This window comes from Gadus chalcogrammus, chromosome 8 (assembly GCF_026213295.1).
Source record: "Gadus chalcogrammus isolate NIFS_2021 chromosome 8, NIFS_Gcha_1.0, whole genome shotgun sequence".
Taxonomy (NCBI): domain Eukaryota; kingdom Metazoa; phylum Chordata; class Actinopteri; order Gadiformes; family Gadidae; genus Gadus; species Gadus chalcogrammus.
Genome location: NC_079419.1, coordinates 6,181,473 through 6,197,163, shown reverse-complemented (window position 1 = coordinate 6,197,163; position 15,691 = coordinate 6,181,473). Strand labels below are relative to the sequence as shown.

At 46.6% G+C, this 15,691-nt stretch overlaps 1 protein-coding gene across 2 annotated transcripts in view; it reads right to left on the bottom strand.

Moving 5' to 3' along the window:
* LOC130388067 (laminin subunit alpha-3-like) overlaps window positions 1-15,691 on the bottom strand; it is a 79,934-nt gene that overhangs the window by 62,679 nt on the left and 1,564 nt on the right. For both annotated transcript variants that reach the window (XM_056597392.1, XM_056597393.1), the window contains exons 2-7: window positions 15,507-15,659; window positions 5,254-5,371; window positions 3,650-3,768; window positions 2,932-3,102; window positions 2,236-2,333; window positions 1,070-1,185 (exon numbers count right to left, since the gene is read on the bottom strand). In XM_056597392.1, coding sequence (XP_056453367.1) covers window positions 1,070-1,185; window positions 2,236-2,333; window positions 2,932-3,102; window positions 3,650-3,768; window positions 5,254-5,371; window positions 15,507-15,659 — 775 coding nt within the window. The remainder of the gene's footprint in view (window positions 1-1,069; window positions 1,186-2,235; window positions 2,334-2,931; window positions 3,103-3,649; window positions 3,769-5,253; window positions 5,372-15,506; window positions 15,660-15,691) is intronic.

Genomic DNA, 15,691 nt, shown 5'->3' with positions numbered 1-15,691 from the left:
GCATCTCGAGGTATGAGGAATAGGATCTTGTCACACGTCCAAAGTCATTATATTCCATCTGACAGGAGTTTGGCTGGTCGGATGGGGGGGGTTGGATAGGGCTGGCATGGGGGGGGTGGGGGATTTCGGCGTTGAAGATCTGCATCAGGCAAGGGGGTGGGGCTAGGAGGTTGGTTGTGGGGAGGCCGGCACGGTTGTCTGACCTGGCTGCATGACTAACTGGTTGTCAGTGTGGTGGTTTGCAGGGGTGGGTTGTAAGGCTTTACAAGTAACGCACATGAGTAAAGATTAGATTTTCCTAAGGAACGAGTACTTTCATACCTGCATATATTTTTTATATACTTTTAATTCGCTACATTTGCCATTCGTTCTTTGTATATTTACTCTGCGCTGAATGCGGGGGTTCGAGTGTGAGGGGGAGAGTGCGAGGAGCTCCCATTCTACAGATGCCGCCATGTAAAGAGATGGAAGATATGCTGACTCCATATTACTGCTGTTAATCTCGAACGGTTATCTTATTTGTTTTATTGGCTATAATTTATTATGCTCACAGTAGGAGCGTTTCGTTTCGTTACTCTGAATGTTTGTAGGTCCGATAACGGCCATGGAAATTGAAAATGTACTGAGAGGTTTCAGACTAATATGCATTTGCGGTTTGGTCTGCTGATTTCAGGCTACGTTGAGGTAATCGTGGTAATAATCAGAAATCCCTTCTCATTATTGCCCCCTTTGGCTGGTAAGTGAACTGCAGCCTAGTCAAGCTAGCCCACTAAGCTCACTGAAGCGTGCGCTACCTGTGTTGAGACATAACAATCATAAACGTATGTTAGCTATAACCATAAACAAACTTTAATCATAAAAAGGCAACGGGAGCGGCATGAGTGGACATCATGCAAACAAAAACAAAAGACTTCTGAAAGGACATTTGCGCCATTATCTTTGCTTCCTTTTTTTTAACTGTTAAATCTACACACGCAAGATCCAACACCTGGTCCTTTTAACGGGAAAGACAGACACGAGGAGGGGAGGGGGTTTCCCAGTCGGACAACCCCGCTAGGCGCTGACTTACGCTGGCAGGCGTTGGGGCTGTCTGCGGTGGCAGCGCGCCACGCCCTCTGGTTGAAGCCCGGGCAGCAGCGATCACAGGACTCGCCGCACGTGTTGTGTGTGCACTCGCAATGCCGTCTGGGGAGGAGGAGAGAGGCATGGACACCGGGAGTGACTCACCGATCAGCAGAGCTCCCTCAGGTAATAGGGAGATGAAACCAGGAGGGGTGATGGGGAACGAAGTCATTAGATGGCAACGCTCTCTCGGGTTCTCAATGGAAAAGCTTGCCGGCGAAACAGTCATTTTGTTAACGCCGTAATAGCAGTGGCATGAGAGAAGTCCTCATTTCACAGTCTGTGCTGCTATCAAAGGGCGGTTCATGAGGTCCATGTGTCATGATGACTGTCTGCCTTTATCGAGACCACACAGAAATCTCACCTCTTGGACTCTAGACAGAAGGTGACATCACTGCAAGCAATAATCAGATGGACTCAAAGAATCCGCCCTGTTGCTTTACATTTTTATAATGTCGGAACTCTTAGAAATAAACACACACGAGGCCATTTGTCTTATCCTACCTTCTCTATCGGTAGGATCTTTCGATTTTGGAATCACCACAGTGATCTCCCTCTTTATTCCTGTTCCTGCATGAAGTCAACGTCAACAAGCCGAGGACAGCGCCACGTACCTCACCACTGCCATAGTGATTGTGTGTTATGTCATTGTTTGGACAAAATATCTGTTTATGTTTATATCTGCCTCAAAGATCAGTGCACGCCCCATGATTTAACTCACTCCAGTTCAGCTTGTTGGTTGATATAGCCTCATTTGGCTACATTATTCCCCATTACTCCACCCATTTCCCTTCTTACAGTCCCTACAAGGAGTGATCGCACTTTCTGCTATCTTCCCCAGAAGTTTCTGGCTTGATAATTAAGGATAATATTTCCTAAACCTCGCCTAAACCTTTCTATACCGTAACTGATATTCACTGAGATTCCTCTACAAATAAAATGTACCTGACGTTACTTATTTCATATGTCATCCCGCGAGGCTCCCTCTTACGGGATGAAATAGGAAATAAGTAACGTCAAGTACATTTTATTTGTCAAACAAACAAAGTGCTGCTAAATCCCCAGACAGCCATCCCATCGACTTCATCTGCTTCAACCAAAAGGTATATTCACCTGTTGGAGTTTGCCTGGCCCCGCACACCGCATTCCTGTGCATGGCCGTGACACACACAGCGTCCACCAACGCTGATGTCTTTGATACTGTAGTAGTACTGTGGAAAATGTTGAGGAGCTTTGGTTATCACCGGGGATACATTAAAAAGAGAAAATCTTATCGGCCCATTAGTCGTATCGCTCACACCGGAGCAGACAGGCCCTGGGAAACGAGACGCCGTCGCAATCCATGTGTACCTTGAGGGAAGGGCCGGACCGTGTTTATGATATCATCGTTGTACATGAGAGACAGAGTGAGAGAGTTCATGTGCGGTGGAATTCACGTCACGCTCAAGATTAGTGAAATTTCATTTCAATAACAGCATTGATAAAAGTATACTGGTAAATGGAGTGAGCCGAAAAACCCTCCCTGACTTCTGAGGTGTTCTCTGTCCAAACCAGTGGATGCATTCTCAGCTAAGGCAATTTTATTGGGATGACTGGACAGACGGATATGGCAATTAAGTCAATACAAAAGGAATGTGAAAGCTGAGTGCAGTGTGTGTTTGTGTGTCTATGTGTGTGTGTGTGCGCGCATGCACATGTGTGCGTGTGCGTCATCACCCTTCCTGGCTCTACGCGGAGGGTGACTAGCTAAGCTGCCGGGGGGCGACACCAGGGTGTGAGCGTAGCGGGGGGGGGGCGCGTGTGTCTCACCCTGCGGGTGACAGTGGGGTCGCGCTGGGCCTTGGAGATCAGGTGTCCCAGCAGGGTGCTGGTGCGGAGGAAGCGCAGGCGGATGTTGGTGGCCTTGGTGAAGTCCCTCAGCACCGGGGAGTAGGTGAAGTTGCTGGAGCCCGGCCGTCCGTTGATCAGAGACACCACGATCTGGAGGGCGCCGGTCGGAGGTAGCGTTGTAGCATTTCGGATAACAATCGTAAATAGCGCGAGCTAGGCTGGGCAATAATTAGATTATGATTATTAATCGCGATAAAACTCACGTCGATTACGACGATAAGCATTAGACATAAATGCTCGATATTAAGAAAAAAAAAATATATATATATATTTTTTTTTTTATTTACATTATGTTCAATAGGTTACAAGGCAAGCTACCTTATATTGTTCTGTTGGAAGCACATAAAACACGTTTTTCAAGTTAAATGTTTATATTTAAATGTGATTAAATGTTCCTTTATCACAAATATGGTTATAAACAAAAAAGTATGGTTTAACTAATGAACACTCTGGTTTCTTCAGGCTGCAGCAGTATCAAATCATATATCGTGATTAATATCGATATCGATCAATATCAAAAAAATAATCGTGCTAATATTTTTTGCAATATCGCCCAGCCCTACGAGCCGCTCCGTTCGCCGCGGAGCCGTCCTGATCTCGTGTGAGGGCGTGGCGGCGAGAGGGTGGACGACCTCACCTCTCCGTTCTCCAGCGGGGGGATTCTGGAGTATTCCGTGGTGCAGATCTGGTCGCCGTCGTGTTCCACGCGTCGGTTGGGCTGCTTCCCGAACTCATCCACGCACTCGTGCTTAGAGTCTGAGGACACGCGACGAGGACGTCATCACACACTCACTCCTCGCTGGGAGGGTCTCTCATTGACCTTATTTACTTGTTATTGTAAATATGTTATTATTTTCTTAGTTATTATATTATTAGTTACTTTACAGATGTCATTGAATATATCATATTAGGTTTTATATCTGCTGATGTTGGTAATAGATATGAATCAAAATTGAATCAAATACATCACTGTCAAATGTAAACAGACCAAGATTTCTTGACTCATTCTGTTTCATAGCATTCATTTCCAATACTGTGTAAGCGTACCTGTACATCAAATTGATAAATCAACAATATTGATGAACATGAGTTAGGGTAAAGTGTGTCGGTAGTGACTGAACAATGAACAGCAATGGCATATGTCAGAATAGAGAAATTACATTATTTTAGCAGACGCTTATGTCCGAAGCGACTTACACAGTGCATTCAACGATAAAGATAAACCCCAAAGAAGCGCAAGAATCATTTAAGTGCACACAACTTCAGAAAGCAAGCAAACAACTATTTTCAAGTCCTGCGACATAGAAACAGGAGATACAGACTGATAGACAGTGAGAGGATTTATTTTTCTGGAGTCAGCAAACATTCTCAGAGCATTATTAATGCCTTGGCAGACAGACGAATGGAGGGAATATGGGGACTGGCATAGCAAGCCTCTGCAAGGAGAGGGTGGGACTGGAAGGGTTGGTGAGTCATCCGTGTGTGTCTCTCTCTAGGCAAGACGTCCTCCCAGACCAAGGCTTTAACACCCCTGTGAGACCTCGCATCCCAGGGCTTAGGTGGAGGGGGCCGGGGGTATGTGTTTGTTTTAGGGTTTTGATTATGTACCATAGGACGTCTATGGCAATCCATAGTGAAAGAGAGGAAGAGATGCAGTGTGTGAGACACCTGAAAGTAATTGCTACTTGTATTTGATTTGATATATGTTTCTGATCTACAATAATTTCTCACTTGAAATTGAGCAAGGTTTGTGGGACCTTTATATCGCAAAATGGATTTGCTTGGGTTGGTATTCATTTTGAGTGTGACAAATCTTGTGTGACAAGGTGATTTTATATTTATATATTAAACATAAAATGCATATTTATATAGATGATATATTAACTTGAATGTGAGGTCCTCTTGAAAGTTTTCGCACCTTGTACAAACCTTATCTCCAGCAAGCACATTTTCCTTGTCTTTGAGTCATCATCATCAGTTTTTCCCGCTGGGCGCATATCTGGCCTTGGGGCGCTACTGCTGGAGAGTTGGAAGTCTCTGTTCCAGCAGCAGCTGTCGAAGACAGACAGGATGTCTGTCTTCGACATCACGACATCAGTCAGGGTTAGGTACCTTGTCAAGGACACCTCGACACTCAGCTAGGAGAAACCGGTCTACCTCCTGAGCTACTGCCGCCCATAGAGTGCTTCCTTTGAAGCAGTCCTTCTAAGCCTCATAAGTAACGCATTGAGCGGGACTCACGTGCAAAGTACTGCCAGGGCCTGTAGGTCTTCCCGTTGTCCACAGAGCGCTCCAGGACCCACAGGTCGGGGCGGGGGGAGTTGGCAAACTTGATGAGGATGTACGCCACGTGGTAGAGCTGAAACACACACACACACAGACACACAGACACACACACACACACACAGACACAGACACAGACACACACACACACACACACACACACACACACACACACACACACACACACACACACACACACACACAGAAAGACCACGCAGAGGTAAACAAAAAAAACGAAACCAGGCTAGTGTCTGCTCTGAATGAACTGCAGGCCAAATATGTCAGGTTGCCTGTGCTTCAGGGTTTGACGTCCATTCATATCAACCCCTAGCGCTTGGAAAAGCAGCTAAAGCACTGTGTCCGTTCCTGGTCTTGAGCAAGCCAGGACTCCACTGAGTCCACATGGCTGTTCAACATTTTCTTTCCTTTCCGCTCGGAAACGTTGGCTGCGGTGAAATGACCCGTGAACAGAGATTAGCCCTTTTGCAAAGTCGAGATCAGGGGCCCATAAAGTGTGTGCATTGTGTCTCGCTCAATAGAGGCTCACTGTTACAGTGCCCATGTTGATGCACCAGGTGAGGCCACTGAACAATGTTATTGTTGTCCTCCGCCGTGATGCAATTATAATAATGCAAAAGCAACAATGGGGGGAGACATTACAAAACCGCCCATATAACCCGTGCTGCTCCCAATCTCCCCTCTATCAGTAAATACAGTCCGCACAGGCGGGAGGGAGGGATTGGGAGAGGGAGGGGGGGGGGGGGGGGGGGGGTTGACAGTGATTGCCTCCGACAAAATCAGAGCTTTACGTCAGCCCACGCCATCATCACCATCACCATCGCTACCATCATCTTCATAATCAAGCACCCGAACCCGTCCGGGGCAATTTCGGGTTCCCTGAATACCAGGAGTATTAATCTTCACCTCTCGAGGAGCAGCTTACAGTAAGAGCTCCCTTTGTCGGGAGGAGTCTGAAACGGAGAACCAGGAGTTATTTGGCACCGACGTTCCTTCCTTATTCCCGCCCTTTGAAACCATGTGGCGGGCGAGCCAGGAATGAGTCTCACCTTCACCTTAGGGCCCCACCCCACTGTCTTTAGCAACAAACACAGGCGATATCTAGGCAACCCTGTGCTGACACACATACTCAATCAACGTTACGAAAACATGGCCCCGAGGTGGAATTTGACGGCTGGATTTGCAAAACATATATTATTCTACCTCGGGCTGGAAGATCTGGATTAAGCAAAAGTGTGTAAATTAAGTAGAGAAAGACAGGAGAATTTGAGAGTTTGATAAGAGAACGCTGCAGACTACATTTAGAGCGATTCAGGGTTCTGACAGCGAGAACAGGGAGGGCAGGTCCACACTAGTCGTCACATCCCTCAGTGCCGGGTTGGGAGCCTCAGCTGCCTCGCTTCCCTTGTTCTGCGAGGCTCTCACACACAACAAATCAAAGCAACGTGACGGAGAAGGAGGAAAAAGCTTCTGTCCGGTGTGTACGTCAGCAAGGTGAGGCCATTAAGTTGAAGTATTGCCAGTTTGCCCCTAAAACCACCAACCCCCATGGCCAGGGGTTCAAGTAGCTCTCTGCTAGATGGATTGCGAGAGGGGTCAAGGTTCAGCTGTGGAAGTGCCTTGGCTTGTCTTCTGGAAGCTGTCAATGCGATCGCTAACATCACTTCTGGCCAACATGCTAATGGGGGATCAAGCCTTACATTTATTTAAGGATCGGAGCAATACTGCAAAGCCCCCTCTTCCCTTTAATACAAAGCCTGCGCTGTTCTTCAATGTTTCGCATTGCTGGACTGTGTTTCTGGTTTATCAGTTGAGAACAAAAGTTGAGGTTATCCTGTGTTTCCGTTCAGGCAAAAGTAAGGGCAGATTTAAAGACACTACATGAGGAAACATGGATCATTTCCTGTGTGGAAGAATATTAATAATCCAAGCTCAGAATGTCCAATTTAAACATAGATTGTTGAGAGTTATTCTTAAATAGATGGGCAACCCAAACACATGATCTTCTTTAGACTGATCAGAAGCCTAATATGCACATACGGACCAATTGATGAAAGCACCACAAAAACAACGTATAGGCCCTCAACCATGTAACCAGAGCTGGGGCTGTCAAATCTGCCTACTATCCATTCAGAATATACAACTATCTGTCTTCTATCTACACATGTACATACCATGTACGACATGGTTCAGCTGAAGAGAGCCAAATAAGTTCAGGCAACACAGGAAGAGGTTCAGGGCAGGATGCAGGGCGGTTTGTAGGGGGGAGAGGAGATAAAGAAGAAAGGGATTAAAAGACAGAGAGAGGTGGTGGCCAGGGTTGTACGGGGGTGGGGGGGGGGGGGGTTATCCGTCTCAGATTCCAAACATGGCGTCACATTCCACTTCCTGCCTAATAGCCCCCGACACGGGCTGCGACTCTGGCCTCAGCACCCCCGCACGCTAGGAAGTCAAACCCCTCTTGGTAATTGCGATGCATATACACAAGGACTGATAAACCTGTCCAGGCCACTACCTTGTGCTACTGTACAGCTCACCCAAAGTGTAGGAATATACCCCGTCCTCCTGTGTATATAGGAGCTATATTCCTTCATAGGAGGACCTACACGAAGGCATGCAATGGTCAATAAATCATGAACCTTTTAACATGATTTCAAAGGTTCAGGACTCATATATAAGTCATAAATATATGACAGTCATATATTTCACAGCCATATATACTGTGTCATATATATTTGGCCTGTTAAGCCCTTTGAGACAGTAATGGTGATTAAGGGCTAGACAAATTAAATTGAATTAAATTGAATTGAATTGTTTTGAACATCAGGGATGGATTTAATAGGGTGGATTTAATAGGATGGATTGTTTTTCATCAGCAGCCTTGAGATATGACATTTTCGGAGTGCTCTCCCCTGTATCCGATGAACAAAGCCATGCGACACACATTGACAAGCACGTGGCGGCAGCAACACTTAAAAAAACAGCTTTGTGAAGGCCTTTGGAAGCACACAGCATCGCAGGCAGCGGGGTCGGTGACAGAAAGGTCAGAGGTCACCAGCTACAGGTCACCGATCCCTCTTGCCTTGCCAATGAATTCCTGAGCGTATCCACACTGTTAAACACACTCACGTGGCACACAGGGCATTCAAGTGTCACTCCTTCCACTGTGAACTTGAGGTTATTGCGGGCCAGCAGGGACGCGTAAGCCTGACTATCACCTCACACTCTGCCCATGCCAGTCGCCCCTGGCATTTGTTTAAATGCTTAAGACACGTCTCCCACGTTTAGACCTAAAATAGCCGGGCCGGTTATGTATTTCACAAAGCATACCGCATGCACACTGCAAAGCGTGTACTGCCGTTTCCAGATGATCCTGAGGTCAAGGTCAAGCGTGTTCGTGTGTGTGCGTGTTTGTGTGTGCGTCTGTGTGGGGGTTGTGTTTGTTGGAGAGCTCTGCTCTGATGAATGTGTGTATAGGTCCCATCCCTCAGTTCGTCGTTAAGGGTCTTAAGACCGTGACCAACCGACACCAAATTCGTGAAGCAAACATCCATGGCCCAGAGTCCGGAGTGAAATCATCTGGTTTTTTTTATCCAGTCTCTGCCAAAAGTTGTACTCTTCGACCTGGAGATGAAGGGACACCGACAGTGAGATGTGTGTGAACATGTCTATTTTGTCTGGGCAGCTAAGGACTGCAGCATCCGAGAGATGGTTAAGGTTCTCTGACACTTCTTCCATCTAAGCAGCGGTTTATTTTATTATTTTAGTATTAGTTTGAAGTCCAGCTAAAACAGTGGGCTCACTCCCTCTTAAAGATATATTTTTTACTCAGTTTACTTACTTACCTATTGAAATTTTATGTATAAACGTCCTTGATATTGTTCTTTAGTGTTCATGATGTTCTATTGTAGTTGAGAACCCAGAAAACTTTTTTCTACCAATGTGCTCATATTGCTGTGTTACAAAATAATATTGCAAGGCCACATTCCAGAAACAACTGGAATGTGGTATTGAGCCACAGAATTGGGCCACGGCCCACCAGGTTATTCCCGTTATATGGTGTTGTTGCAATTAAATGTTATAATCCAGCATAAGAGCGCGTCACATATAACACATGTAGCACAACATTACAACACTGCAGTTGTTAAATAGTCACCTGTGCATATGTACGTTACACTGTATGTTGTACACACACACTCACTCACACACACACTCCCACTCACACACAGTCACACACGCACACTCACACACGCACACACGCGCACACACACGCACACACACACACACACACACACACACACACACACACACACACACACACACACACACACACACACACACACACGCACACACACACATGTATATATTTGCCAGCCGTCCCTAACTATACATACAGCATAAAACACATATGCACAGGTGACATATTTAACAACTGCAGTTTGAAAGCCGGCCTCTTCTAATCCCGGATTCCGAGGCCCAGGGCGTCGCGCGGCCAGCCCCATTCCACGGCGCCGCAGAGAGGGGGCCGCAGGGACAGAGAGCTCCCCAGACTCTGCCTTCTCCCAACAAAGGAGCGCACCACAAAGGAGAGACACAGACAGAGAGAGAGAGAGAGAGAGACACAGACAGAGAGAGAGAGAGAGAGAGAGGGGGCTCGTGGCTGTCTGACCGAGGCACCCTGCATCACAATGGGGTGTGCTGCGACAGTTATCCCCTCTCTCTGAGCCTGAGCCCCGCACACACCCCTCGTCCCAAAACAATGCGGGCCGTCCAACTGTTGGTCCACGTGCAACAGGTGGCGCTGGTACTGGGGCGAGGGGACGGAATGAGGGGCGGGGAGCTTTCGTTGAGGGGTTTAGTAGGGTCCTGATTTATTTTCTAGCAAATGTGTGATGCACCCAACAGGATGTCCGCACGCTCAAGTTCAAAGGTGGAGAGGGGAGATTTGCTGTGCGTGAGGATCACACGTTCAACACCGTACAACGCAAACCACAAACAACAAGACAAGACAAGGTCGACCGATATGCAGTTGTTATGTGTATGTAAAAATATAAGAGGCTTTATCAGTATGATCAGTAGCCAGCGATTTAATGAATGAATGGCCACAGGGATAAAAGAGTCGCTGGTCCTTTCTGTCTTCCCCCTTCCCCGCTCTGAAGGGCCGACCCATGGGGAGCCGGGTAAATGGTCCCTTCAGGGGTTGGCCCGGGGCCCACAGTCCAGGATGGCATTGGCCTTCCTGAGAAAAGGCCTATTGTGCGTCAGGACTTGTGAAAGCGCCTTAAGGTCCACTTTTACCAATCCTCCTCCTAGTCCGTTTCTACTAAAAAAGAGTCTATGTACCAAGGCAAAAGATGCAGGCTCCTACGTGGCTCTCATTGGTCTCGTGTTTAGCAGTCGGAATTCTCGATTGCAGGTTATCGTCCCGACGAAATTGTTTGGTCACAAACGATTGCAGCAGAAGCTACTTAGATTATCGCTATCTTAATGAGGGCAACGAAATGCAGGCTTTCTGTGGTTCTTTGGAATGAACGCGGTGAGAAAACAAACTCCAATCCTCGTCTTTGACGAAGTTCAAGATTCTCAAGACAGCCACCCTCCTCCCAGCTCTGTGAACTTGGCCTATGATCAACAACGTCCATGGCAGAAAAAAATACATTATCCATGACATGAAAGGAGAGCAGGGGGATGTGCCACGGCATGTCTGTGAAGCGGGACCAGGTTCTTTCCAGTGGAAAAGAACCTGCGGAGCCCGTCACCTGCGTCATAGCGCCCGTGACCGCTGATCAGCGCTGCTATTTATGAGATCCCCCCCCAGCTCTGCGAGTTGAACCGGCGCCATTGTTTTCGGTTCCACTACTGAGCGCTTGATTTAGGAGGGCCGTGATCCGAGTCTCGAGACCTGGCTGCTTCTTAGTAGTGCCTTTTACATCACCTCTGTCATCATCACAGCCACGGCTCTAATAGCCATAGCGCCATGGGGTTAGACTGACTGCTAGTAACCAAATAATAAATACATTTAGCATTATAAAAAGAGAGGAGTGATGTTCTATGAAGATGTCATTCTTAGAAAGGGCAGAATGCATGTGATTGGAAATTAAGAGCCTTCTTTTAAAGACATGGTCTACGTACTATGCGGTCATACATGCATCGATTCATGTGTGCACACATTTCATGCACTGTGTGTGTGTGTGTGTGTGTGTGTGTGTGTGTGTGTGTGTGTGTGTGTGTGTGTGTGTGTGTGTGTGTGTGTGTGTGTGTGTGTGTGTGTGTGTGTGTGTGTGTGTGTGTGTGTGTGTGTGTGTGTGTGTGTGTGTGTGTGTGTGTGTGTCCGGTGTTTGTGTGTGTGTGTGTGTGTGTGTGTGTGTGTGTGTGTGTGTGTGTGTGTGTGTGTGTGTGTGTGTGTGTGTGTGTGTGTGTGTGTTTACATTAATAGACTTTCACTAAGAATTCATCCCACCATGAATCCATCCAACACTTTAAGAAGGCATGGTCACTCATAAAATATATACATATCTACTTTAGCTATATCTAACCTCTGCATGCATTCACAAAGGGACCAGCAGCATGTCACACAATCCAGCCTGGAGGAAACCCACACAAAAGGGGGCGCCGGGTGCATTGGGAAAGTCTTAACCTCAGAGTGGAGGCGGACCCCTCAGCAGCTTAGGTTCCACGTGGAGAAGAAAAAGGAATGGAGCCATTCTAATCCCTGTGCCACCTTATTTATCCAAAGAGAACAACAGATTACGATTTCACAACCACTAACCGTCTCGCTAACCTAAAGCAACGTCACTATGGATGGGGAAATATGTCAATCTTGCAGAAATAGGTCCATCAAGATGTCAACATTCCTTCGTATCAACCTAAACTTTGTACAGTGATATAGTTTATAGTTATGCTGTGTTGCTAAAATGCTCAACAGTAAATAACCACAGTAAATGTCAAGTTATGGCGTGAAAGAAAATCTGCTTTTTTAATGGCCCAGTGATAAGATAAATTGCATTCACTTTTATAGCAGTGTACGTACTTTTACTGTGTATAGGTGTATATACAACCCTAACATAAACCGTATGTACTTATAGATGTTCCTGCCCCTCATAAAAGCCCACGGTATATGCATCTACAGTAGTAATGCCAATAATGTCCTATGGGGTATCACCCAGAAACGAGAGGGGCGTTGGGTCTCATCAGGCAGACGGACAGCCAGACAGTCAGACAGACAGACAGACAGACAGACCACAAAGGGCTGGCATGACCGTCTCCCATGACTAAACGGGCCTGCTCAGTCCAATGAACTGCATGCAGTCACATCTCCTAAAATACATTCCCCAGAAAGAAAAAAAACTGGGGGGCGACTGGCGGCCTGCTGGTACATGGTGCGCATATTTACCAGAACAATAGTCTCCTGCGTGCCCTGAATACTTTGACACAAGGCCCACACGCATGTGCTCCCAGCCGCCTATAGGCTGCCAGGATGGGCAGTGGGGAGCCATAAGGGTTGTGTCGAGGGTGATCTGGACATATGAGTCCCCTCCTAAGTATCATTGAATCCTTGAATGATATAAAGAGTAGGAAGCAATGTCTTGAAGTTGACTAGGGTCGTCTGCTATTGGTCACAGACAGATATTAGTGCGTCTCTGAAATGATGTTGAACATGTTAGTGAAATGACACAAAAGCTTTGGTTTGGTTACTTTGAGTGCGCTTTTGGGATCGGGTACGATTACATTTTTTTTGTTCTATTTGTTATTATAATATACAGTGAAGTATATGTCAACTGACCGTCCTTTCAATACAAGCAGCAAAGCGCTTTCAGGTCATAATAAGATAAGGGAATACAACAGGAGGAGTAACCTTTTAGCAATGCTATTAGCTTCTGAAATCAGTCAGTGACCCGACTTACTTGGAGTCAAGGTCATTTCCTGACGGATTGGTCGTGGGTCATTGGTCAAAAGCCAATAATCGGAAAGACAAGACACGCAGTGGCAAGCCAACCAGCAACCTCCACTCTGAGCCTTGACCCTAAAGGCATGTTTAGGCCATTTCTACACCAACAAAAACGCCATTTTTTTTATCTAAGCGAGAACCAAGTGTTCCAATTGTGTGACTAATTACTAAAAACAGGTCAGCCTAAACATCGCATTAAAGATTAACCGAGGCACTCCTCGTCCTCAAACAAGTTGCCACTGGGAGCCGGCGGAAATGTCTCGTCTGAAAGAGAGCCTTTTCCCTTTGAACCGGGTCGTAAAATGTAAACATTCCCCGTGCCATTATCGAAAATATCCGCTGAGAAAGATGAAGATAAGAGTGGAACACCTGCGTGCTTAAAGGCACCCACAGGATCTAGTCCACCCTGAACAAAGCCCACACCTTCTGGAGATCGCAAGCTCTGCCCAAAGGATTCAGAATGAGCCACACTGGATTGCTGAGGTCGGCATTGCACAATCCCAGCCTCTAACGAAATAACAAGAAAGCGTTCTTGGAGGACAAAATCAGCATCCAACCTAGATGCTCAAATTAACTAATAGTAAAGGCCAAAGCATGAACAACGGTGAAGCTAATACTTTTTATACATTTGTTTACTTTTAAAAGTTTTAATCTGTTTTATACTCTAGCATAGACTCTTAGCAAATGGGTGGGAAGCAAAATAACAAGAAGGCTGTCTAAGGACACAAAATCGGCATCCATTAAGATGCTCAAATAAACTGGTATTAAAGGCCAAAGCATGAATAACAGTGGAGCTAAGCTTTTAATTTTTTTTACTTTTTAAAGTTTGAAACTGTCTTCTACTCTAGCCCTATTGCCTCTATGTTGGGTTTCTTTTTTAGTGCTTGTAATACCAAAGCATTATTTTCTAAGGGATTATCTCTTTCTAATAGCTAACACTTTGTCCAAAGAAGAGTGTTTACAATCACAGACATCAGCTCCCCATCGGATCCGTCTGACGGGTCGGACGCAAGCCAGCAGTGTGTGGTGGTGTATTGTGGTGTGTGTGTGCGCGGCAGTGGTTAGATTTTGGGCGGAGCAGTGGTAGTGGGGGTGTCGTGTGTGTGTGTGTGTGTGTGTGTGTGTGTGTGTGTGTGTGTGTGTGTGTGTGTGTGTGTGTGTGTGTGTGTGTGTGTGTGTGTGTGTGTGTGTGTGTGTGTGTGTGTGTGTGTGTGTGTGTGTGTGTGTGTGTGTGTGTGTGTGTGTGGTTAGCCTCAGTCGATAATCTAGCCATGCCCTTTATAGCATGAACCTGTCCATCACTTGTCCCTGCTCAGAAATAAATGGGGGACATTACCACAAATTAAACTAAGACATCCCCCCCCAAAAGGTTTGCATGCGTACATCATCTATGAGCATAGTGGCTATTTTTAACCCCCCACGTCCATCGCCAGTCAGCCTGGCTTATCTAAGAATGGAAGAGAACTGCACATTGGTTGTGTGCACAACATGAGGGATTAGGACACATAGGACCGAAGGGATGAGGACACATATAGGTTCATCATGTCCAACCCCACCACACTTTGGCCTTAGCATTCTGCACGACCAGAAACTCAACACCGCATCAAACCCCCCCAGCAGGGCTGCAGGGCTTCCACATGCCTGGATGTCAGATACCGTCCACCATCGGTAGGAATCTTAATCTCCCCTCAGACAGAATTTCTCAGTTGTTGTTTTTTGACTCATGACAATCAAACATGAAGTGGTTCACGGGCAGCGGGCCAAACTCCACTGCCCCGGACACAGGTCACATCGGATACATATCCCCCGGCCAGAGGGGCGTGAGTTTGATTCCCTGCCAGCAAGTGGTCCACAGGGGGCGTCCCTCACATGACCACCTCTGTCTTAGCGTGAGGAGGGCCCCTGCTTCTGATAGTGCGCTATTGAAAGGAAGAGAAAAAAACTAAACTGCTTCACATATCCAAATTCCTGTTCCCGCTCCAACAAGCAATCAGCCACCACAGCAGATGCACATGTGTTGATGATAACGGGTTCTTTCAAGGGTTTCAAGACAACAGCAACATAAAAAAGAAGAGGCGAGAAGGATCTATGGGGATGGCGTGACAAGATTCTTCAAATGATACTACTCCTCCCCTGTACATCAGCGATTCCCTCTGTTCACTATATCCGCGTGTAAACGTTGAAAACATGTCGAGTATGTACTCCATTAGTGCAGTTCCAGCATGAAGGGGTGCGTTCATCTCACCTGCCCAAGGTCCAGGGTGATGTTCACCTGGTTGTATTTGGGTCCTCTGGAGAGAGGAGGACTCTGCCACCAGCGCTCTGTCCCATCGATCGCATTTGTAACCGGGTGGGCTTTGTTTGGCTCATTGGAGTTGCAGTGGTCACAAAATTGACCCTAAATTGGACATCCATTAGTTAACATGTGTT